Source organism: Sorex araneus, chromosome 2 (genome assembly GCF_027595985.1).
Source record: "Sorex araneus isolate mSorAra2 chromosome 2, mSorAra2.pri, whole genome shotgun sequence".
In the NCBI taxonomy this organism is placed as follows: Eukaryota; Metazoa; Chordata; class Mammalia; order Eulipotyphla; family Soricidae; genus Sorex; species Sorex araneus.
This window is the reverse complement of record NC_073303.1, coordinates 249,346,730-249,371,759: the sequence shown is the minus strand read 5'-3', so window position 1 is coordinate 249,371,759 and position 25,030 is coordinate 249,346,730. Positions and strand designations below refer to the sequence as shown.

General features: G+C 59.0%; 1 protein-coding gene across 3 annotated transcripts in view; it reads left to right on the top strand.

Moving 5' to 3' along the window:
* The window catches only part of CPLX2 (complexin 2), an 81,792-nt gene extending 70,591 nt beyond the window's left edge, over positions 1–11,201 (top strand). For all 3 annotated transcript variants that reach the window (XM_055125699.1, XM_055125701.1, XM_055125700.1), the window contains 3 exons: positions 4,893–5,013; positions 5,432–5,607; positions 6,888–11,201. In XM_055125699.1, coding sequence (XP_054981674.1) covers positions 4,983–5,013; positions 5,432–5,607; positions 6,888–7,085 — 405 coding nt within the window. In that variant the 5' untranslated portion in view covers positions 4,893–4,982 and the 3' untranslated portion in view covers positions 7,086–11,201. The remainder of the gene's footprint in view (positions 1–4,892; positions 5,014–5,431; positions 5,608–6,887) is intronic.
* The last annotated feature ends 13,829 nt before the right edge of the window (positions 11,202–25,030 follow it).

The following is a 25,030-nucleotide window of genomic DNA, read 5'->3' as shown; positions in this document are numbered from 1 at the left end:
TTTCAGGTCAGCTCCCAGAGCTCCACAGCCTTCCTCTGCACCCCAGGAAGGCATGGGGGTGCCGCTGGGTTGAAGGGAAGGCAAGGAACACTGGGGCTGCCTCGAGACCTGAGTGAAGAGGTTCTAGTGACCCAGAAATCACTGATCTGTGTGTGAGTGACAGGACAACAGGGAGGGTGCCTGTCGTACATATGCCTGACCCAGGTTTGATCCCCAGCACCCCACAGGGTCCCTTGAACCCCACCAGGAGTGATCCCTGAGTGCAGAGCCAGGAGGAAGCCCTGAGAACCACTGGGTATGGTCCAAAATCAAAAACCTTTTTTTAGGAAGGAAGGAAGGAAGGAAGGAAGGAAGGAAGGAAGGAAGGAAGGAAGGAAGGAAGGAAGGAAGGAAGGAAGGAAGGAAGGAAGGAAGGAAGGAAGGAAGGAAGGGCCTAGATAGTACAGCGAGAATCACTTTGCCTTGCATGAGATCAACCCATGTTTGATCCCTGGCACCACCATAAGGTTCCCCGATCCCTGTTGGGCCACCAGGAGTGATCCCTGAGCACAGAGCCAGGAGTAAGCCCTAAATACCACCCACACAGATAGATGTTCTGGTGAGGGAGCTGACACGTGGGGCTAGAGTGAGCCTTTCAGGACATCTGAGAGAGGGGAGCAAGAGGGAAGTCGGACCATTTCCCTTTTAGTTTTGTGGGGGTGGTGATGGGGGGTTACCTCCTAAGCAGTTCTCAGGAGTCTTGGAAGGTACTTTTGGCCCACTGAGCTGACAGGTTCAATACTACGACACAGGAGAGAGACAGAGACAGAGACAGAGAGACAAAGAGACAGAGAGAGGGGCTGGAGCGATAGTACAGTGGGTAGGGTGTTTGCCTTGCACACAGCCAACCCGGGTTCAATTTCCAGCATCCCATATGGTCCCATGGGCACTGCCAGGGGTAATTCCTGAGTGCATGAGCCAGGAGTGACCCCTGTGCATTGCTGGGTGTGACCTAAAAAAAAAAAGTAAAAACAAAACAAAACAGAGAGAGAGAGAGAGAGAGAGAGAGAGAGAGAGAGAGAGAGAGAGAGAGAGAGAGAGAGAGAATGTGTGCGTGTGTGTATCCATGAAGTGCTGGGGAGAAAACTCAGGGCCTCATGTGCTCTGGACCTTTGAAGACTCTCCCAAGTAGGTCCCTGAGTATTTCTTGGCTTATTCATTGCTTCTTTACACACACACACACACACACACACACACACACACACACACACACACACACACACACACACACACACTCTTACTCCCAATTCAAAATCAGTTATCAGTCCCCTGGCCCCTCTCCACACCGTTGCAGAATACAATCTGGAGAACCCCATTTCGTCTGTCTAGTCAGCAGTGCCTAGCATACTGCCTGGGATACAGTCGGGGGGGACGTTCAATTTATGTTAGAACGGGGAGGGGATAGGGTAGGGGCAGCACAGGGTATTCCTGAAGCCCAGCTAAGATGTATTCAGTGACGGGCCAAGTGCTAGTCAGTGGGGAGGGCGCTTGCCTTGCTCACGGATGACCCAGGTTCAATCCCTGGCATCCACTAGGGTCCCCCGAGTACTTCCAGGAGTAACTGCTGAGTGCAGAGCCAGGAGTAACCCCTGTGCATCGCTTGGTGTGACCCAAAAAAGAAAAAAAAAAAACAGCAAAAAAGAAAGAAAGGTCAGAGGGGACGGGCCACCAGGAGCTGGGGTCTGAGTTGTTCCGATTTTTGGTTTTGGAGACCACACCTAGCAGTGCTCAAGGCTGGCGTGTGGCTCCGCTCGCAGGGGTCACTCCTGGTGGTCTCTGGGGATCCTCTGGGCTGCCGAGGAGGATCGAACCCGGGTTGACCATGTGCAAAGCAAGCGCCCTGTCCGCTGTACTCACCTCTCTGACCCCCGGGGTCCAAGCTGTGGGGAGCAAGTTGCTGCTGGAAGGAAAAAGAAGTGGGGGGCAGGGTGGGGTGGGACAGTGAGAGGCGCAGCCTTGATGGGGAGACGGAAGAAGTGAGTGATGGAAGCAGGAGGGAGGTGGGGACACACACAAAGGGACAAAGAAGCCTCAGGGGCCAGGGAGGAGGGGGCAGGAGGTGAAAGGCCAGTCGAGGTGCCCTGGGGACCAAACTGTGTGGTCGGGAGCCAATTCCCCTCCACGACCACCTGCCAGTTATGGGGGCCCCCAGGAACCAAAGGGGGAGACTCAGGCCCCTGTTTTGTTACTTGGGGAGGGGTGCATACCCTGGCGTGCAGGAATTACTCCTGGTGGTGTTTGGGGGACCCTAGGGGATGCTAAGGCTCAAACCAAAGGGGGGCCATGTACAAGTGCCCTCCCTGCTGGACTATAGCTCCGGCCCCCAGGAGTCCATTCTGGAAACCGGCGGCTTTATTACACTTCCTGTCCCAAGGGCAACCACTTCCCCCCATGCTCGGGGTCCCAGGAGGGGTCTGGAGGGGCTGGGGAAGGGAGCTGCCTTCCGACTTCATCAGAGCAGGGACCCTTGCCCCCCCTGCCTTACCCCATGGCCTGAATATCCTGTCCCTTGGGGGCACCTTCTTCCTAAACAAAACTACCCACGATGTTAGACATTAGTCAGCTAAAGGGGTGGCACCAGCTCGACCTGACCATGTGCCGGGGTCACCTTCCCCACACGCGGGTTGTGCAAGGAAACGAATGCCAGCAGCCTTCCCAGGCTGGCCCCGTCGCTAAATGTTAAGAGTCAGGATTTCAGCCCGAGTGTGTCTAATGCTAAGTCGCTGGGGAGGCATTTCTCCCGGCCCTGCTCTCTCCCCCTCTCGCAAACAGCCAATCGACTGCTCTGGAAGTGCTCGAGTAAACGTCGAGGCCAGTACCTTGCCCCCGTCCTGTCTCTCTGGCCCCACAAACAGCACTTGGGCTTCCCAGAGAGAATGGAGGGGTGGAAAGAGGGAGGGGAAAGGAGGAGAGAGAACAACAAGAAAGTTGCTTGATTTGCCTGTGGCTGACCTGGGTTGCTGATCTCTGGTGTCCCGAACCCCCCACTCCCACCCCAGCACCCCCAGGAGTAATCCCCGAGCACAGAATCAAGAGTCAGCCCTGCGTATGGCCAGGCTTGGCCCCCAAACAAATAAACCGACCCAAATCCCCAGACACCCATGAACATTTCCACTTTCATCTACTCTCTATATTGACGTGGCCGTGAAGGTTGGATCTGGGGAACATCTCGGGAGGCCAAAGAAGAAATACAATAAAAGTGGGTGGGGGGAAGAGAGGGGAAGGCATTGGGGGGGGGGGAAAGAGGAGAGCTGGTGATTTAGGGAGAGGGAAAGGAGAGTTAGCTGATGGCCGGCAGGGCCTCAAGGTGGGGACTCGAGAGACCCCAGCCGAGAATGATGGCGCCAACCTCGGCGCGGCCTGCAATGGGAAATCAATAGGAAGCTATAAAAGGCGCAACTTACACGCACGCCACACTGACAGGGCTCATCTCTCCCCTGCGGCGCATTTCATATGTCTGGGTCTGTTTATGCTCTGCTCACTGACCACACCCCCTACTCACAGGCACACGGGGGTGGGGGGGGCAGCTGGCACCTCCAGGGCCTGGGGCATTGTCCTCTCAGCTGCAAAGGGGGAAAGGCAGGGGCCGACCTACCAGCCAGTAGCACAGTGGGGAGGGAGTTCGCCTTGCACACAGCCAACCCAGGTTCAAAACCCCATGGTGTCCTGAGCCCCACCAGGAGTGATCCCTAACACCACTGGGTGTGGGTGTGGGTGTGACCCCCAAAAAAGGGAGGTGAAGGCCTCACAGCCCCGTGGCAGTGGCTCATTGGTGTAGCCCTTGGATTACCGTGGGCTCAATTCTCACCTCCACCCCACCTGCACCCCTTGACTCCAACTTCCTGCTTCTTTGCTTCTCTGGAACATTCCAGCATCTGTTCTGATCAAGGTTAGGGGTTCCGCCCTTCTCTCTCTCTCCCTCCCTCCCCACCCTTCTGTCTCCCTTCTCTCTCTCTCTCTCTCTCTCTCTCTCTCTCTCTCTCTCTCTCTCTCTCTCTCTCTCTCTCTCTCTCTCGCTCTCTCGCTCTCTCGCTCTCGCTCTCTCCTTCTCAGCTCTTTGGGTCACACCCAGCGATACTCAGGGCTTCCTCCTGGCTCTGCACTCAGGAATTACTCCTGGCAGTGCTCGGGGGACCCTATGGGATGCCCGGGATTGAACTTAGCTTGGCCGCATGCAAGGCAAGCACCCTACCCGCTGTACTATTACTTCAGCCCCCTAACCCCTCTTCTTCTCTTCCTCCCAGATGAGGATTTACTTTCTTTTACTTTTTTTCTTACTCGTTTTTGGTTTGGGGGGAAGGCAGTAACAATGCTGGTACCTGGGATGGGCCCCTGGTCTCCTGCACGAGCAGTCTTGAGCTGTCTCTCCCGCCTAAGATGAGACATTTTTGTTTGGTTTTGGTTTTAGGGGCGGGCTGGGGCTCTGCACCCAGGGATGCTCAGTGAGCAAGTCCTTAGCTCTGTGCTCAGAAGAGCCTCTCGCAGTGGCCCAAGGTATCTGAACCAGGATGGCAGCCACGGCTGCCACCTGCAAGGCAAGCAGGGTTTTGGTCACAACCAGTGGTGCTCAGGGGTTACTCCTGGTCTTGCACTCAGGAATCACTCCTGGAGGTGCTTGGGGGGCCCTATGGGGTGCTGGGGATTGAACTTGGGTCTGCCACGTGCAAGACAAGCGCCCTGGACGCTACAGTATCACTCGGGCCCTCGATGAGCATTTTTCCATCGGCACTGGATGTCCACTTGCCAGCACAGAGGTGGCTGACACAGTACAGCAGGGGCCAGAGGGGGTCTGTGCCACAGCGGTTGCCATCACCCCCACCCCCCATCTGAACCCTGCCCCTTCCTCTGTTCAGATTGCCACGTGGCCCTGAAGCAAACCTGCCCAGAGCACTGCACGCCAATCCAGCTGCGGGTGAGGCCACACTGCTAACCGAGCCGGAATCATGGACTTCGTCATGAAGCAGGCCCTGGGAGGTGAGAGCCCTGCTGGAGCCAAGGCCCCGCCCAACGCCCCCGGCCCCGCCCACAATGCAATAAATCTGCCCACCACTCACTGAACTCTGCCCTGTATACCCTGGCCCCACCCATCACACATGCGGCTCCACCCATCACACACGCGGCTCCACCCATCACACACTATACTCCGCTCACTACACCAAGCCCCGCCCACCACACACGAGACCCCACCCATCACACTATGCTCCGCCCACTACACAAAGCACCGCCTACTACACATGAGGCTCCGCCCATCACACATTAGACTCCACCCACGACGCATTACTCCGCCCACCACACAAGGCTCCGCCCAGCACACCCTTGACTCCGCCCCTGGGTCAGCGTGGAGGCGGGGCTAGGGCCCTGATCCCGCCCACCCCTCCTTTCACCTCCGCAGGGGCCACCAAGGACATGGGCAAGATGCTGGGGGGCGAGGAGGAGAAGGACCCTGACGCGCAGAAGAAGGAGGAGGAGCGGCAGGAGGCGCTGCGGCAGCAGGAGGAGGAGCGCAAGGCCAAGCACGCCCGCATGGAGGCTGAGCGCGAGAAGGTCCGGCAGCAAATCCGAGACAAGGTGAGACCACCATGAGACCACCACGCCCACGCCCCCCTCACCTCCCCCAAAGGTCGTTGTGGGTTGCAGGGCCTACTTTGCAAGCTGGAGGTTCTCGTTACTGGAAATCTATTTATTTGGTTTTTTTGGGGGGGAGCTACACCCGGGAGGTGTTCAGGGCTTACTCTTGGCTCTGCACTCAGGAATCACCCTGGCAGTGCTCGAGGGAGCCATGAGGGATGCAGGGGATCAAACCTGGGTCGCCCTGTGCCAGGCAGGTGCTCTGTACCTGCTGTACTATGGCTCCCTCCTTGCATTCCCCCCCTCACCAGACATCGTCCCCAAACACCAAACACCAACCCTCCCCAAACCAAACAAAATCGAGACACCCCCCCCCAGTGGGGCCCTCCCAGTGCAAAGAGCTAAGACCATGGCTACAAATCCAGGCCCCGAGGCTCCCCTGAATCCCAGCACACCCCCTTGGGCTCACACCCACTCTGAGCCTCAATTTCGTCAGAAAAATGGGTGTCACCAGATAAGAACTGTGGTTTCTGGGAATTAATTCAGCGAATCCACCTGGCCGCGCCCCCTGTGCTGGCTGCTGTAGCTCCGAGACCTCCCACCCCAAAGCCTGGGGACCCGCAGCTGGAACAGAGCTGGGAAAGCACCCCAGTGCCCTAAGCGCCTGGCACTGCCCCCTGCCACTCCCAGTGACGGTCCCGCTGCCGTCCAACGGGATTCCTCCAGGGTGATCAGTCCCGGTTCTCTGCTGTTGAAGTCTGGGTTTGTCACAAAAATTGGGCTCCATGGGGCCGGAAGGCAGGGGGACACTGGCCTCACACACGGTCTACCCAGGTTCGACCCCCGGCATCCCACAGCACTGTCAGGAGTGGTCCCTGAGTGGAGAGCCAGGAGTCGGCCTTCAGCATGGCTGAGCATGCCCACCCCCCACAAAAAATAAACGGGGCTTTAAACATGGTGGGGTAGTGTATGCTCCCGGAGGGCCGTGGGAGGGGTCTGAAAGGGGCAGAGAAGTGACCCCGAGCCGGCATTCATGACATGCTCAGGGTTCTGTGCTAGTGGGGGCTTGGGAGACCCCAGGGGATGCCAGGGATCGAACCCGGGGTGGCCACGTGCAAGGCCAGTGCCCTCCCCACTGGGCTGTCGCTCGGTCCCCAGAAGGCGGACTCTCACAGAGTCTCCGACTGCGAGCAGTGTGCCTCCCAAGGAAGGGGGCTGGGCGGGCCCTGCCCCCCCCACATGCCAGTGACCCCCCCTTCTCTCTCCGCCCCCCCCCCCAGTACGGGCTGAAGAAGAAGGAGGAGAAGGAGGCGGAGGAGAAGGCGGCCCTGGAGCAGCCTTGCGAGGGAAGCTTGACCCGGCCCAAGAAGGCCATCCCGGCCGGCTGCGGGGACGAGGAGGAGGAGGAGGACGAGAGCATCCTGGACACGGTCCTCAAGTACCTGCCCGGCCCGCTGCAGGACATGTTCAAGAAGTAACGCGCCGCCAGGCCCCAGCCCTGCGCCACTTCATTATATTTTTTTTTGGTGGGGGGGCGGGGGGAGGGGTGTTTCTTTTCTTTCTTTCTTCAGTTCCGTCTCAATTCTGAAGGGGGGAAACATCAGTTGGCCTCTGCCCCCCCCAACCCCTTCCCAGGGGCTCCTCCTCCTCAGCGCCCCCTCCCCTGCACCCCCGGGGGTCTGCGGCCCCCACCTCTTTTTCCGAGTAGCCCGAAAAAGAAGGGAAGTTTGCTTTCCCCCCTGGCAGGGGTGCTGGTGGCGTGGATGGGGGAGAAGCCGGTGTCCCGGACACCGACCGCCCCCCCGCCCCCCACTCCAAGAAGCCTAAGGTGTTAAGGTGACATGGTGACCCCCATACATTCCTTCATGCACCCCACTGCCAGGAGGGACCACTGTCCCCCGCCAGCCAAAGCGACGGCACGTTCCGGCCCTGCCCAGCTTGCTGACCTCTGGCCTCGCCCCCAGGTCAGGGCGGGGTGCTGGCGGCCTGGCCTGGGCAGGAGCCTGGGGCTCTCCTCCCCTCTCCCCCTCCGGCACCCAGCCCAGGAGCACCTTGTGCCCCGAACACCCCCCCGCGCCCCCTCCTCCCCCCACCAAAGAGGCATAACTCCTGCCAAGCCAGTCCCTCCACACGGATCCTCTTTGGACTTTATCTGGGGAGGGTGGGTGGGGGACCCAGGGGAGGGCAGCCCCGAGTCTCCCTCCGCTCCCCTCCCAACTTAGGCCTAGGGGCCCCACTGCCAGGCTAGGCCCTGCTTGCCCAGCCAAGGGGCTTCCCAAGCCCACCTCCACCGCCCCCCCCAAGAAACTTGGAGCCATTGGGCAGTGAAGGCCTGTGCCATGGGACCCTCCCCCCATCGGCGCAGCCAGACTGCCCCCATCCCTCCCCGCCCCCGCCCCCCTCTCCCTGCCCTGTCCATGTGCTTCCAAGGCCCCGTGGTCCCAGGGGGACCCTTCCTGGCCACAGCCCCAAGCCTTTGGGGGAGAAGCCGATTCCCACTGGACAGAGGGCGTCTGTCTACTCATCACACTGGCCAAGGACAAACTCTCCTCGGGGATGTGTGTGTGTGGGGGGGGGGGGCGGGTATTCCCCTGACCCCCAGATCCTCAGAAGGGCTGTGGGGTCGGCAGGGGGGAGGAGTGTGGGGGAGCCCAGAGCAGATGAAAGTGTGTGGTTGGTACAGGCTGTGACGGCAGCAGGCAGGGGGGACAGAGAAGTGTGTGGTGGTGGCGTATGTGCCACAGGATCCTGTCCTGGGAGTGTGTGTGTGTGTGTGTGTGTGTGTGTGTGTGTGTGTGTGTGTCTGAGTGTCTGTGTCTGTGTCCGTATCTGTGTGTATGAGCATAATTCTGTCCTGGAGTGTGTGGGTGTGTGCATGAGTGCATGTGGGTGTGTATGTGTGAGCCTAACCCTGTCCCGAGATTACATGTGTGTTAGTCATCGTAATCCTGTTTTGAGACTGTGTGTTTAGTCAACATAATTCTGTCCTGAGATTGTATGTGTGTGTGTGTGTGTGTGTGCGCGCGCGCCCGCGCATGCATGTGTTGGTCATGAAATCCTGTCTTGAGATTTAACATGAGGCTGCGTGTACGGGTGCACATGTGTGTGTGCATGTGTCAGTCATCGCCCCGTGCTGGAGACTGGATTGTGAGGTCAGGCAGCCCTCCAGGCTTGCCAGTGGGGGTCTGTTGGCTTTCTGGGGTGGGGAATCTGCTTCTGGAAGGGGTTTCTGTGGGGTCTGCCTAAGTGGACGGCGGGTGTGCTTGCCGGTGGGGGTCTGTCTGCCCGACTGAAGGCTGAGTCCGAGGTGTGTGACCCCATGTCATCGTGGACAGGGCTTGTCCCGTGTCGGCCTGTCTGTGTGAGTGTGTTTGGGTCCACCTGCAGGTCAGGAGCGAAGTGTGTGCCCAGGAGAACCTTCGGGCGGCACCGTGTGTGTGTGTGTGTGTGTGTGTGTGTGTGTGTGTGAGTGCACACACACACACACTCAGCGGCCCTGCGTGTGAGAAAGAACACAGGTGAGATGCCCCGGTGGGCCCGGGACCCTTGGCCGCCGGTGGCCGCATCCCACAGGAGACCTTGTTCTTGGCCTCTCGTCCTCCCCGCCCCTGGGGGGCTCCTGCCTGAAGCCCACAAAACCCCCTGGGCCAGACCCAGGCAGTGCCCCAAGAAGCCATGCTGGGCCCGCCCCCGGGCCTGCCCCCAAACGCAGGGGCCAGGGAAGGGGGCGCCTTGCCCACCCCTGGAACCCCTGCCCTAGAGACCCCCTCTCAGCCCCGCCCCCCTGGTTGCATTCTGCAGGTTTTTCCATTTTAGTGGATTTATGCTTTTCTTTCAGAGACAGACGCGTGTCTGCTCTGTCCGTTTCCAATAGTCAAAGCCATATCAGTTAGACTGCAATACTTTCCAGACGAGACAAACCACCCGAGTGTGCAGGGAACCAGAAAGAGTTCCTGGTCTGTCCCTTCTCCGGCCCCCGTGCCCTGAGCTTCCCCGTCCCCCTGCTCTGCCCCCTCCCCAGTGCCCCCGTGTTCTGCCCCCACTAGGGGACCCCGTGTCTGTGACGGGGGGGGACCACGCGCATCCCCCCAATGTCTGCTCGTCTGTGTCTATTCTCCCGGGTAGGATGGTCGTTCTCGGGAGCCCTGGGGCGTCACATCCGAGAAAGGCGGGGCCTGCTCCGGGGTCCCTAGACCCCGCGTGAGCTCCCCCCGCACCGAGGCCCAAGTGTTCGGAACCCTCTTGGTCTGGGGCTCAAGGAGCCCAGAGCAGATGCTGGCGTGGAGAGTGCGGGAGGGGCAGTGGGGCCGAGGGCCTGGGGAGCTTCTGGCGTATTAGATCTCCCTAGCAGGCCTGAGGGGCTCTGGACCCTCAGAAGGCAGGCCTGGTGCTCTCTGAGGACCCCTGTGTCCCAGGGGCAGACCCGATGCCTCCAGACTCCGGCCGGCACCCCAGCAGCAGGCCTGGAGGTCTTCCTGGAGGAGGCAGCAGGGGCAGGATGCCAGCGGGGAAGACTCCTGGACCATTCTCTCTGGGATCAGGGAGGATGTGAGAACCGTCACTCCTCACTGTGGAGAGACTCTAGCGTGGGAGCGTGTGTGCGCCACAGGCGTGGAGAGGGACAGGACGTAGCGGGGGTGGGAAGCCTGTGGGCCCACTGGCTGGGAGGGGGCTGAGCGGCAAACTGCGAGCCTGTGGCTACGGCGCCCCGAAAGGAAACGTGTAGCGCCGTCCCGGTCCAGGGGTGAGAACAGGAGGCCGGGGTGGGGACAGGGGTGTCCCCAAGACACACACACACACACACACACACACACACGCACACACACACGCACACACACACGCACATGCACACACGCATTACCCCCACACTCGAGCGCCGGGGCCTGGCCTGGGGGGTCGTCCCCCCTTCCGGCTACACCCTGACACTGGCCAGGTGGGCCCCGCCAAGCTAGGGAGGTGGGTGAGGTCTCTCCTGCACACAGGGGGGGCGCCCAGCTCCTCCAGGCTGAGGGTGCCAGCGAGAAGTGAGCCCGAGTCCAGGGGAGGAGGCGCCAGCGGGGGTCGGAATCCCGCCCAGCTGCCCCGGAGCTGGACCACACGGCTACCTGCCGCCCCCCGCCCCCCGAGCCTGGAGCCTGGGGGCAGGACCGGGCACGCCCTCACCTCCAGAACCCTGGCACCCCATAATGGGTGCGGCTGTCCACGCCTCCTGCCAACCGGCCGGGTCACCCTCTTCCGGGACAGACTGACCGGATGTGGGGGACAGGAGGCCCCTCCCTCTCCTCCCCCCGGGCTCCCGATGCCACCCCCCAACTCCACTGGGAAGAACCTGGCAGGGGGGTGGAAGAGAACCCGCGGGAGAGACCCTCGGCCGTGGCGGAGGACGACCATCCTGCTCCCCCGACCCCTGTGCTGTGTCCGTGTGTCCTGCTGCTTCCTTTACATGTGTCAGTGCCTGGGGGGAGGGGAGGGACCCCCCCTCCACGCCCCCCCGAACCTGACCAAAAGCCATGGCTGTCGCTCCCCCACTCTGTATGACACAGATGCTAAAGATGTACCAAACCATGACAACAAAGAAAAGGCCGTGTACAGCAGCGCGGGGGTGTCTCGCCTCTTCTGTTCCCCCCCCCAAAGCCCACCACCCTGGGGATGGGGGCGGGGGGGTGAGCGCCCCGAGGGGACCCACCTCACCTGAACCCGACCCCCTTCCTGATGGTCCTCACTGCTGGCTTTACGATCACCGGCTTCCATGCTATTGACCAGGGCCGATTCCAGGGCGGACAGGTCACTGAATCTGCCCTCCCAGGTCAACTAGGCAGACCCCCTCCCCTCTCCGCAAGAGATTTGAGCCTGGGGGGCTGGAGCGATAGCACAGCGAGGAGGGCATTTGCCTTGCGTGCGGCCGATCCGGGTTCGATTCCCAGCATCCCACAGGGTCCGCCGAGTACTGCCAGGAGTCATTCCTGAGTGCATGAGCCAGGGGTAACCCCTGTGCATCGCCGGGTGTGACCCAAAAAGCAAAAAGAAAACAAAAAGAGAGAATTGAGCCTCGTGGCCAAACCCAGGCCCACAGGGGCCTCTTCACACAGGGTCCCTGGGATGGGGGTTCCCCTGCTGGAGGGTAGCCGAACACGCAGAGAGCGGAGGCCCGGCGGGCTGCTCGGGCACTGGCCCTTCTGCGGCGTGCAGGAGGACGGGCTGAACGCCCCCATTGCCCGGCCTTAAGACACCAGCCTCTTCTCCCGGCCTGGCTGATGCCTTCTGGTGCCACATTCTGGCCGGCTCTCCTGCCCTTCACACTCCGTCCCCGGGGACTCATCTCAAATGACATGAACCCCCATCGGTCTGCAGTTTCCTTCACTAGCTTATGGGATCCCATCCACACTCGTGTGTGTGTGTGTGTGTGTGTGTGCGTGTGCGTGTGTGTGTGTGTGTGTGTTTGTGTGTGTGTGTGTGTGTAGCACATCCCAAGCTACCGGCTCAGCCCCGCACATAAGCCTGTGGGCTGAGCACCCAGGGGCCCAGCAGGCACCCCGCCGACCTGTGCTTCTGCGTGAAATGAATGAAGGTGCCCTTCGTCTGGCCCCCACCGACCCCCCACGATTCAGCCCAAAGCACCGTGAAGCCGCCCCAGCTAATGGCAGAGCCTGCGACTTCCCCCCGGCTCCACAGAGCAGTGATCCGGAACAAGCCACTTAACCCCAGCCCCGGCCCGGCCCGCGGGCCCACTAGGCTAATTCCCACGGCCCCGACCACAGCTGCTGCAACTGCCAGGTGCAAATGGGATGTGGACGGACCCTCTCGGCCTGCGGCCCACCTCTTCGCTCGAGACCGGGCACTGGGCCACTAGCCCTGTAATCTATCGCCCGCACAAGGCTCCAGCGACTTGGGAGGTCAAGATCGGTTGAGGTCCCAGCTCCTCACATCTGTCCCTCTCGTGCCTCGGGGGTCCCAGGGCTCAGTCGGGGGGGGGGGGCGGGCCCAGCCACCCAGGCCTATTCCTCCTCCATGTGGCAAGCATTGCCCACTACTGCCCCCTTCCCAAGGGTCCCTGCACCCAGACGGGGCGGGGGCGATGTGTTCTGGTCTGGGGGCCACACCCGGCTGAGCTCAAATCAAGGATCGCTCCTGGAGATGCTCCGGGGAATCATACATGGAGCCGGGGGTCGAACCCTGGCTGGCAGTGTGCAAGGCAAACGCCCTACTGCGGCACTGTTGCTCCGCCACCATATACCTTTCGTTTGTTCGTTTTTGTTTGGGGGAGGGGAGCACATCCAACGGTGCTCAGGGCTCACTACTGGCTCTGCACTCAGGGAGCACTCCTGGTGGTCCTGAGGGTCTCTACTGGGTGCCAGGAATGGAAGCCGGTCGGCCCCACACAAGGGAAGCACCGACCTGCGGTACACTAGTGCCAGCCCGCAATGCACCTTCTTGAAGCAAAACCAATAGCCTTACAGGTTGCTACAGGGCTCCCCAGAAGGGGTGGAAACACGAGGTTGAGTCGGGACCCCCCTGTCCACCCAGGTGGGCTCCCTCCGCCAGGTCTAGGCCGGTGGGCAGGAGAGAGGTTTGGAGGGACAGAACCAGTGAAGTTTGGGGTGTCCAATCCAGAGTGCTGCCTGCTCTCCTCAAGGGGTCGGGACAAACGTGCACCCCAAAAGGCCCGTTCACTTGGGGGGTGGCAGTGGGCTGCCCCCGCCCAGAGGAAGTGTGGTTTCGATAGGCTCGTCCGCCACACGGATCAAAACACAGGGAACCCCAGAATCCGGGAGGGGAAGAGAATTAAGGTCCAATCTCACTCGGGAGACCTTCCGGGGTCGCCTGGGGGAGAGCGGCTCATTACTGCCCGGCGGGGTGTGTGTGTGTGTGTGTGTGTGTGTGTGTGTGTGTGTGTGTGTGTGTGTGTGTAAGGGGGGCCCCCTTTTTACTTCTGCCGTGCCAGCTGCCCCGCCGGGAGGCAGGGGTTAATGAAGCAGCTCAGCGAGCCCCGGTAATTGACTGCAAACCCAGCTTCCAGACCACTCACTTAGCGCCAGTAATTAATTGGGGCTTTGCCAGGCCGATCTAAGAGAGGCGTCGATGCCCCTGAGGAGAGTGCTCTCTCTGCGGGATCCTCCCTCTGGCGGCGCCCGAGCAGCTGAGGGAGAAAGGGGCAGGGAATGCGGGCGGCGGTGCTCCTCGGCACGAGCACAGAGCCCAGAGCCGAAACAGGCTGGGCCCCGCGTGGGCAAGATGGCAGGGAGGGCGCCGGCCTTGCACGCAACCTAGCCGGGTTCAATCCCCGGCACCCCGGTGCGGCCGACCCGGGTTCAATTCCCAGCATCCTATAGGGGCCCCTGAGCACCGCCAGGAGTGATTCCTGAGTGCAGAGCCAGGAGTAAGCCCTGTGCATTGCCGGGTGTGACCCAAAATTAAAAGAAAGAAAGAAAATAGGAGTAGAGGGGCCCAAGCGATAGGATAGCAGGGAGGGCGTTTGCCTTGCACACGGCTGACCCAGGTTTGATCCCCGGCATCCCACAGGGTCCCTCAAGCACCGCCAGGAGTCATTTCTGAGTATAGAGCCAGGAATAATGCCTGAGCATCACCGACTGTGCCCCCGCAAAAAAAAAAAAAAAAGGAATAGGACTTCCATAAAACCCAAAATATGTCTGGTGGCACCTGTCCCCCCCTCCCAGAAACATTCCTTGGAAAGACTAGAGGTCCGCTTACGTTCATTCCGTACTTAGTACTACAGGCAACGTATGGAAACAACCCCATGCGCAATGGCAGGTCAGTGGATGGAGAAGTTACATGATCTAGGGGCCAGAGAGACAGGACAGTGGGGAGGGCGTTTGCCTTGTATGCGGCTGACCTGGGGTTCCATCCCCGGCCTCCCAGAGAATCCCCTGAGCTCAGAGCCCGGAGCAACCCCTGATCACTGCCAGGTGTGGCCCCAAAACTAAAAAAGAAACAAGAAAGACAAGAAAATGGCTTCTTGTCCATTCTAAGGTCGTTCTGGTCCTGCACTGTCCACGGTCAACTGGGTTCTGAGAGTCACACAGCCCCGAACACTCTAGGTGGGTCTCCCACACGGCAGGGTTCCCGGGAAGAGCATCGTGGGGGCCACCTCCCTCCTGCAAGGACCCGGCGGCCCTGAAGCAGCGTTGCTAGCCCCGAGCCTTCAGCCGCCACGCCTGTCCGTCCCGGACTGCCGGAAGCCTACTCTGCGGGGAGGGATGCGGGGGCTCTCTGTGGCCAAACACCCCCTCTCTGGGGCTGAAGCTGACAAGGGGGTGGGAACGGAGCGTGCAGACAAGCCCGGCAACGGAGAGCGAGCAGCAGGAGGGCCCATCTGGACGTTCCCGGGCCGGAGAGAGAGTCCAGCGGAGGGAGCGAGCCTCTGGGGAAGTCTTGCTCCAGAGAGGGGACGGAGCGGGTCTCGGCTGATTTCGGTTTCCCGGTCAGACAATTCCTGATCAGGGCTGTGTGTGGCTCAAAAACAAAACCTAAGGGGCCGGAGCAATAGCACAGCGGGGAGGGTGTTTGCCTTGCACGCGGCCGACCCGGGTTTGATCCCCAGCATCCCATATGGTCCCCCGAGCACCGCCAGGAGTAATTCCTGAGTGCAGAGCCAGGAGTGACCCCTGAGCATCGCTGGATGTGACCCAAAAAGAAAAAAAAAAAAAAAAAAAAAAAAAAAAAAAAAAAAAACCCTAAGTAAATTAAAAAAAAAGTGGGGACAGAGTCATAGCACAGAGGGGAAGGCATTTGCCTTGCACATGGCTGACCTGGGTTCGATCCCCGGCACCCCATAGGGTCCCCTTGAGCACCACCAGGAGTGATTCCTGAGTGCACAGCCAGGTGGTCATCTCTGAGCTGAGCATTGCCAGGTGTGACCCCAAAAAGCAAAAAAAAAAAAAAAAGAAAAGTCTCCTCTGTCCTCCACTGTGACCAGGCAGGCCCTGGGCAGCCACCCTCCCTGCCCCTTCCTGGGGACAACCCCACCTCGTGAGAAGGGGGAGGGAGGGCTGAGTTCTGTGGGAGATGCAAATGAGACATCAGAAACCAAGATATGGGGCTGGAGCAATAACAACAGCGGGGAGGGTGTTTGCCTTACAAGTGGCTGACCTGGGTTCGATTCCCAGCATCCCATGTGGTCCCCAGAGCACTGTCAGGAGTAATTCCTGAGTGCAGAGCCAGAAGTAACCCCTGAGCATTCTGGGTGTGACCCAAAAAGAAAAACAAAAAATGAAAAACAACAGAAACCAAGATGCTCTCAACTTAACGGAGCAATAGTCCAGCGGGGAGGGCGCTTGCCTTGCACTCAGCTGACCAGGGTTCGATCCCCGGGCATCCCACATGTCCCCCCGACCACCGCCCGGAGTGATCTCTGAGTGCAGGACCAGGAGTAACCCCAGGGAATTGCCAGATGTGAGCCCACCCCCACCCCCAAAAAGACACTCTCAACTTGTCCCCTGGAGTGCTTTGTGCTGGCATCTGCCCCAGACCCTCTCCCGGGCCTGGTTCATCTCTGCATCCCCGTCCACTCGTTCGTGAGGACCTGAGACACTCAGAAAGCCACTCAACCTGCCCCCCACCCGCCCTCTTCCCCTACACGGGAGCTTTTGCTCAGTGTCCCCAGGAGAGAAGGTGCAGAAGGTCAGATGTCCCTTCCCTAGGAGCCCATTCCTTGGTCAGGCCCCAAACGAAAGCTACCAGCTTTGGGGGCTGGAGCAATAGCACAGCGGGTAGGGTGTTTGCCTTGCACGCAGCTGACCCGGGTTCAATTCCCAGTATCCCATAAGGTCCCCTGAGCACTGCCAGGAGTCATTCCTGAGCTCAGAGCTAGGAGTAACCCCTGTGCATCGCCGGGAGTGACCGGAAAAGAAAAAAAAAAAAAGCAACCAGCTTTCTAGGGGGACATCCTGAACAGGGGGAGCCCGGGAGCCCGGACCCCTGTACGTGACCGCCTCTCTGCAGGCCCAGAAATATCTCCCAGACTCCTCACGGAGTGATCAAAGCACAGGCAGAAGCTTTCATCAGAGCGGGGAGTTAAGAGCCTGTGTCTTCACGTCTGTTTGCATCTGCATAAAAAGAACCAGAGAACCGGAAGGACACGCAGGCTGGGGCACGGGGGAGGGTGGAGACAGGTGTGGGACGCCAAAGCCTCCGCTCCTGTTTTCTGTCTATTGATTTTCCAGCCCGAAGGCTTGCATTCTCTCTTCAAAACAAACAAACAGACTGGCGGGCTTTTCCAAGCCCGAGTTTCTCCCGGATTCTCTCTCTTGCTCTCCTCCGCTTTTTCCACCCCGGGAGGAAGCCACGTTCTCTCCTGGACGATTGCTGCACTCTTCCTCTCCCCTCACATCTAAGTAAATTCATTTTTCTTTCTTTCTCGTGTGTGTATGTGTGTGTGTGTGTGTGTGTGTGTGTGTGTGTGTGTGTGTTTAGGCCACTCCTGGTTTTGTGCTCCGGGATCACCCTTAGTGGACTCATGGTGCTAGGCGGGAAGCGGGGAATTGAACTGGGAACAGGCGAGGCAAGTGCTCAACCCACTGTGCTACCATTCTGGCCCGTATGTAAATTTCTTTCAATAAAAACGTTTTTTTTTTTTTTTGATCCCAGGTGGGTGGGGGAATACCCTGCCACGCTTGGGGCTTACTCCGGGCTCTGTGCTCGGGAGTCCTCCTGGCGGTGTTTAGAGGGCCACATGGGATGCCGGGGATTGAACCCCGTCTGCCACAGGCAAAGCAAGGGTCTTACCCGGTATGCTATCTCTACTGCCCCACTACATACGATTTTGCTTCACTATAAATGAAATAAATATGCAGGAAATCAGAGTGGTAGTCCAGCAGGGAGGGTGTTTGCCTTCCACGCGGCCCACCTGGGTTCGACCCCTGGCATCCCATATCGCCCCCTGAGCAGCGCCAGGAGGGATTCCTGAGTGCAGAGCCAGGAGTGAGCCCTGAGCATGGCTGGGTGTGACCCCAAAAGCTTATATATACATACAGACATACAAAGGAGCCAGGGAGCGGGGGCTGAGGGTGGGGGTGAATGGTTGGCAAGGCACAAAGGCCCAGAGTAGGCCCAAAAGATAGTTCCGGGGGGGCAGAACACATGCCTTATGCATGCCAACTGGGCTCAATCACCAGCACCCCAGAAGACCCCCCAAGGCTCCCTGAGCAAAGAACCCAGAGTAAGTCCTGAGCACCGCAAGGTGTGCCCCCCCCCCAAGCTCAACTGAGACCCTTGTCCAGTCCAGAACCCCTGCACCTTCCCCCAGGACAGTCCCCACCTGCTGGGGGAGGAGGTGTGGGGGGGGGCTAGGAAGGGGGGGAAGCAAGGATTTTCTGCAGCCAGCCACAGTAAGGACGGAAGGACAGCCGGCGGATGGAACAGTGACCTTCCCAGAATCAAAGACCACCCTGTCCCCAGCGCAGGAGACAGGGCTGATGGCCCACTCTGACAGGAAACCCCCAGGCTGCGTTCCCATGCTTCCTCACATCGGTCCCCTGCAGGTAACCGGCCAGACCCAGCACAGCAGGCCGCTGGTCTCCGTCCCCTTCTCTCCCGCCCACGACAACTTAAAAGCCCCCTTCGGCTCTCCCAGGGTGCGGCTCTGCCCCAGCCTCACCCAAGGCTTGAGGTTCCAGAGCCCGTTTGGGAGCGCACCCCAAAAATGACTTCCTATTTCCTTCCCTTTATTTGTCTCTGTCTCTCGGTCTGAGCCAGACAGGGTTCCCAGATTTATCACCCCTTAATTTAACTCTTACCCCCTAACTCCCTGCTGACCAGAGACAGGGTGCTGTCCAGCCCCGGGGGCAGGGGGGGAGAGAGGCCAGCAGTCGGCCTGAGTGTTCCCCCCATATCCCGGGCCAGGCAGCCCATTATCATTCAAGAAACAGCCGCTGTGCTAATTAGCAGAGCTGAGGGTGCCAGCGGCCCTGGCAGGCTGGAACCCCTCCTTCTGACAAATAGCCTTTGTTTACCCAAGGCTGGCGAGCCGTGCCGCTAATCACCCCCCAAAGAACAGCGCTGAAGGCCAGGAGGAGGGACTCGGTGCCCGAGAGCACAGCGGCAGTGGGGGACGCAGTGGGGGACGAAGTGGGGGGCGGGTCTGTGCCCAGGCCCGCAGCCCTGAGAGCCACCCAGAGGCGCAGGTGGCCCATCTGTCTTCCTGGGGCTCTTCCTGCCCCCCGCTGCCGAGTGCCCCCCCCCGCTGACCCCAGGCCCTCTCCTGGGTGGACGGGGGCCGCTACCCTGCTTTAAACCCCGGGTGGAGCCCCCATGGCACCTCAGGGCCCTCCCCTCTGTGCTCGGTGCCCACAGAGACATTCCCAACCACAGCTATGCCTCAGGCACCCCCTGTTTTGGCGCCCTTGGGGCTCCCCAAGGTCACTGGGGCCAGAGTTAGAGTATGGCGGGGAGAGGTCGCCTGCCTTGCGCAGGGTTGATCCCTGGCACCCCATGGGGTGTCCCAGCACTGCCAGGAGTGATGCCTAAGCACATAGTCAGGAATAACCTCTGAGCATCACTGGGTGTGCCCCCCCGCCCCCCACCCCTGCACCAAAAAAAGAACGAACAAGGTGAAGGCTACACCACCCATGTTTGGCTACACCACCCTGACTCTCTCACTGGCAGCCGCTCCACGTGGCCTCAGCCGGGAGCAAATCACGGATAACTTCTGCGCTAGAGAGGAATAGGGGGTGTTCCCCTAGGACCCCGACACCTGTGTGGGGTGAGGGTCCCCCTCATATCAGCTTCTGCCTGTCCCACGCCTCTCAACAGAGCGTCCAAGACCAGGTGCACACATGGGCGTGTGTGCACACACACACACACACACACAAACACACACACGTGTGTGTGTGCACATTGCAGACACCTATATCAAAAACATGCATGCTCGTTCATACATGCACATGAACTCAAGCAAGCCCACCCCCCGTTCATATATGCACACAGGTCCATCCATGCATGCTCACACACACAAACAGATCCATCCGTGCACAAGCACGCACACAAACATGCACACCTGTTCATATATGCAAACAGACACACATGCTGACACATTCTCAAGCTCGCCCACTCCTCCGTGCCCACAAGACCATGCATGCACGCAAACATTCACAAACACATGCACATGGATTCCAAGCACACACGTCTGCACATCGCCTGCACACATGCACGCACACACACACACACACACACACACACACACTCAGGTACGATCTCTCCTGGGCTTATTTCGGTCGTTTCTGGTGCCTGGGCAGGAAGCAGGAGATGCCTTATGGGCGTCTGCTCTGGTATCCAAAAGGCTTGCCCGGTCACACCCCCGCCACCCCCAATGGGAACTCTGGGTGCTCCGCTCAGGACCCCGACAGCCGCTGACAGGAGAACCTTTAACTCAGACCCAGCAGGCAAGGAAGATGCTTGCTCGCTCTGGCTCAGATCCTGGCACCCGCCAAGAGCCCCCGAGCCAGGAGTGACCCCTGAGCACCGCTGGGTATGGCCCCAGGCCCAAAAATCAAATAATATCAATAATCAAATAAAAGCAGTTCCAAACCAAGTGACAGAAAGTTTGGGATGCTAAGCGCGCCACGAGTACAGGGACTAAAAGGGCAGGAGTCAGGGCTGGTGGGGCTGGGGAGAGCACGGCACCCAGAGGGAGGGGCTGCACAGCGCGGAGGGGGCTGGGGGCTCACGCAACTGACCCAGGTTCGATCCCCAGCACCCCGTGCGACCCACCAGCCCCACCTCGAGGATTCCCCGAGCACCGCTGGTGTGGTCATGGGCGGCAGGACAGCAGGGAGGGCACTTGCCAGGCACGCGGCTGACCAGGGTTCGGTCCCCGACACCCCATGGGGTCCCCGAGTACCACCAGGAGTGATCCCTGGGCGTAGGGCCAGGAGTCAGCCCTGAGCATCATGGAGCTTGGTTAGGGGGGTTGGGGGGCGACAGAGTAGTAAATAAATAAAATAACAGAAGTTAGCAACGGGAATGGGAATAAACTAACCAATGAACAAACAGCCTGAATGAAACCAGCCCCGCCCTGGCACTTGGGGCCTCAACCCCCCTGCCCTTCCCTAGGAGACGCAGCCGAGAAGCTCCCAGAGAGGCGCATTTGACAAAGAGGGCTGGCAGGCCCCGGAAGGTAAGAAAGAGCGGCTTCACCACGGGTGGGGGGTGCAGTGGGATCTGCACCCTGCCCCCCACACACACACCTTATGCCTTGGCCCAGCCTGGCTTCGAGCCAGGCGGACACAGGCACCGGCCCTGAATCAGCGCATTTGTCTCTAATATTTTTTTTTTATTAATGCCATTCAGCACTAATGAGTCAGGCCCACTGGGTCCCAGCTGGAGCCCTGGGTGTCTGCTGATTAATTGGTACATAAGAGCAGGGGGGGAGGGAGCAGGGGTGGGGCGGGCCGGGCGGGGCGCCGCTGCCTGTGCTGCTAGCCATCTGCCAGGACCTTCAGCCTCCAGCTGCTTTGGGGGCAGAAACTCAGCACCCCACCCCGACCCTGTCCCTCCCCAGCCACTTCCTGCCCCCACCCCCCCCCAGCAGTTCAGGAGCGAGACACGGGGACCCAGGTCTGGGCAGCTTGGGGGAGTGGAGAGAGGGCAGGGCAGGAATGGAAGGTCCTCCTGACCTGCCCACATTGGCTTCCGTGCCTCAGTTTCCTCATCCACCAAATGGGAACAAAACAGCAAGGTTGAGCCTTGTTTCCCAAAGGGTGAGGAGAGCCATAAAGGAGCTCCCTCCCTCCCTCTCTCCCTCCCTCCCTCCCCTCCTTCCCTCCCTCCTTCCTTCCTTCCTTCCTTCCTTCCTTCCTTCCTTCCTTCCTTCCTTCCTTCCTTCCTTCCTTCCTTCCTTCCCTCCTTCCTTCTTTTCCTCCCTCCTCCCTCCCCTCCCCTCCCCTCCCTCCTTTATGTCTTCTCTCCCTCCTCTCCTTCCTATTACACCCAGTGGTGCTCAGGGGTGACTCCTGGCGGGGCTCCTGGGGACCCTCTGTAGGGTCAGGACTGAACCCGGCCTGCCCCGCCCACAGCTGATTCCCTTAAGGAAGGTCAGTCAGGGACAGAGCGACAGTCCAGCGAGGAAGACACTTGCTGGTTCGAGCCCCCGTATCCCATAGGGTTCCCCACGCCCTACTAGGAGTGACCCCTGAGTGCAGAGCCAGGAGTAATCCCCTAGTACCTGTCGGCGTGATCCAAAAAAACAAAATAATAAAATGAAAATAAGAGGTAGGTACGGCGAGCGAGGCACTGACTGTCCCTGGGTCTCTGGGGCAGAGGCAGCATTTTTTTTTTTTTTTGGCTTTTTGGGTCACACCTGGCGATGCACAGGGGCTACTCCTGGCTCTGCACTCAGGAATTACCCCTGGTGGTGCTCAGGGGACCCTATGGGATGCTGGGAATCGAACCCGGGTCGGCGCGTGCAAGGCAAACGCCCTCCCCGCTGTGCTATGGCTCCAGCTCCCAGGAGCAGCATTTTGATGGGAGTTTCTGCCAGGGTGTGTGCGTGGGGGGGTGGGGGGAGCCCTGGGGGGCTGGGAGAGAACCTGAGCCAATCCGCCCGGCCCTGGAGGGCAGAGTTTAGCCCCAGACTTGCCTCAGGGCTATGCTGGGAGGCGCCCCTCCCCCTTGGCTCTGCACCTGGCACCCCCTCTCGGCTTCCGCCCAGGCCCTGAGCTGAGCAAACAAACTGGCAGGCGCCTCGCCCGACTGGCAGGTGGGTAAACAGGGCTGCCTGTGCCTCCCGCCTGCCAGCCCCTGCCCAGGGACAAATATTTGCCTAGAGACTTGCCATCTTATGGGTGTCTGGGCGGCCGCCAGGCGGGGTCTGGCTTGGGAGGTCCAGCCCGGCCTGACCCCACCACCCTGGGGCCCTCCCCTCGCCTGTATCAGGGCCACCCCCCCTCCCCATGTGCACCAGCACTGCCTGGGGTCTGGGGGAGCCGGGTGCTGGGAGGCCACAGGCAGACAGACCCCAAGGAGGAGGCGCTAACCCCTCCTCTACCCAGCCACTGGATAAGCACAGACAGTAGCCCCAGCCTCCTCCCTTCTCCCCACCTCCTCCCTGCCTCCTCCCCTCTTCCTCTTCCCCCCCTCACCCTCCCTCTTTCCCTCCCTGCTCATCCTTCTCTTTTATTAATTTTTTTTGAAGTAAATAGATTTTATTCAGAGGTTTCTGAGGGAGGGAGGAAGGGATAAGTGGGAGAGAGAATAGTAAGAATAACGCGCTCAAGGGAGAACGCGGGCTTCTCCAAGGGTGGAGGAAGCTCTACACACATCCTAGCACTGGACACGAAAGCATGAAAGTACACATCTCAAGGGGGGAGATGCGGGCGACACATGTGCTCGGGCACCACATGTGCTCGGCCACGTGGGCACAAGCAGCACATGGGCTCAGGCAGCATATGCGCCTCTTTTATTAATTTTTTGGGGCAAGGGTACCCCCAACCATGCTCAGGGCTGACTCCTGTGCTCAGGAATCACTCCTGACGGCATTCAAGGGACCCTGTGGGATGCCGGGAATCAAATCTGGGTGTTCATCCGTGTGCAAGGCAAATGCCCTCCCCAGCCCCATAAGCCCCGTTTTAGTGTCAGCACAGACACAGCACACGACAGCCTGTCCCCTGTGGCCCCGAGGGAGTCAAGACGGTCCCCACCTTGGGCTGAGCAAGTTGATGCTCCCCTCTCCACCAAAAAAGAAGAGAGAAACCACAGGCTCAGCCAGAGACACAAACATTTGTGACTCAGTCGCCCACTCACCCCAGTTGACCCGAGAGAACACTGGAAAACAGGCCAAGTACGGGGCTCTGCAGACAGGAGCTCAGCACGTCCGTCCCAGAACAACTATGGGGGCGACCCCCATGCCAGGAGGAGCCCCTGAACACTGCCAGGCGTGACCTCCCCCCCAGCCCTGAGAAACAAAGAAACCCCCAAAGACCAAATATAAGCCAAATATAATCCACATATATAAGAGGACTGGGCCTCTTCCACCCAGATCCTCCATTTTCCAATAGCTAGGCGGTCACACCCAGAAGCTGCCCCCAGCACCCGTATAATCCCATCAACAGCCACCATCCAGAGACTATAAAACCAAGCTCCTGGACATCTTATAGCCTAGTTCTCCCTCTCGGAGAACCTGGCAAGCTACGGAGAGTTTTCCTGTCCTCATGGAAGAGCCTGGCAAGCTCCCCGTGGTGTATTCATATGCCAAAATCAGTAACAATGATGGGTCTCATTCCCCTGACCCTGAAAGAGCCTCCAATGCAGCACCATTGGGAAGGACGAGTAGAGAGAGGCTGCTAAAATCTCTCTACTAAATCTCTCTGCTAAAATCATCTATAGGACAAATGGAGACGTTACTGAGACCTCTCAAGAAATTCGACGATCAACAGGATGATGATGATGATAAGGCACATGAATGAACAACTGCAAGGCCACAGGATGCTCTTCACACTGTCTTGAGAACATGTTGGGAAAAAGCTTTTGAGGTCGGGAGGGAGGGAACCCAGGGATCTTGGTGTAGGGTAGTGGGCATGGTGAGGGGACTGACATTGGAACATTGCACGCCTGCGACTCCGTCACAAAATATCTTTGTAACTTTGTCATTCACAGTGATTCCATTAAAAATAAACTCATTTCCCAAAAAGCAATAAATAAATAAATAAATAAAAGTTAAAACATAATCATATAAATATCTGGGCTGGAGTGATAGCACAGCGAAGAGGGCATTTGCCTTGCATGCAGCAGACCCCGGTTCGATTCCCAGCATCCCATATGGTACCCCGAGCACTGCCAGGAGTAATTCCTGAATGCAGAGCCAGGAGTAACCCCTGAGCATCGCCAGGTGTGACTCAAAAAGCAATAAATAAATAAATAAATAAAAATTAAAACAATCATATAAAAATAAGCTAATTTAAGAAAAGAAGATTTTGCAATCATGTGTTAGGCTAGTCGTGCCATGAAGGATAAATCTGAGATGGAAGAAAATGCTCATCAAATGGGAAGTCAGCAAAATGAAGAATTTCTTGGGGCCAGAGTGAGCAGGGAGGGTGTTTGTCTTACATGTAGCCAACCCAGGTTTGATCCCCAGCACCCCATATGGTTCCCCGAGCACCTCAAGGAGTAATTCCTGAGTGCAGAGCCAGGAGTAACCTCTGTGCACTGCCAGGTGTGAGCCAAAAAACCAAAAAAAAAAAAAAAAAAAAACAACTCACACTCTCAAAAGAAAGAGAGAGTCCAGTGGGTAAGGTGCTTGCTGTGCGTGCAGCCAACCTGGGGTCTATCCCCAGCATCCCATAGGGCCCACCAAGTCCCACAAGGAGTATCCCTCAGTGCAGAACCAGGAGCCAGTCCTGAGCACTGTCGGGTGTGGATCCGAAAAAAGTCCATTGTGAGAAAAAAAAAAAAAAGCACACTAGTGGGTTACAGA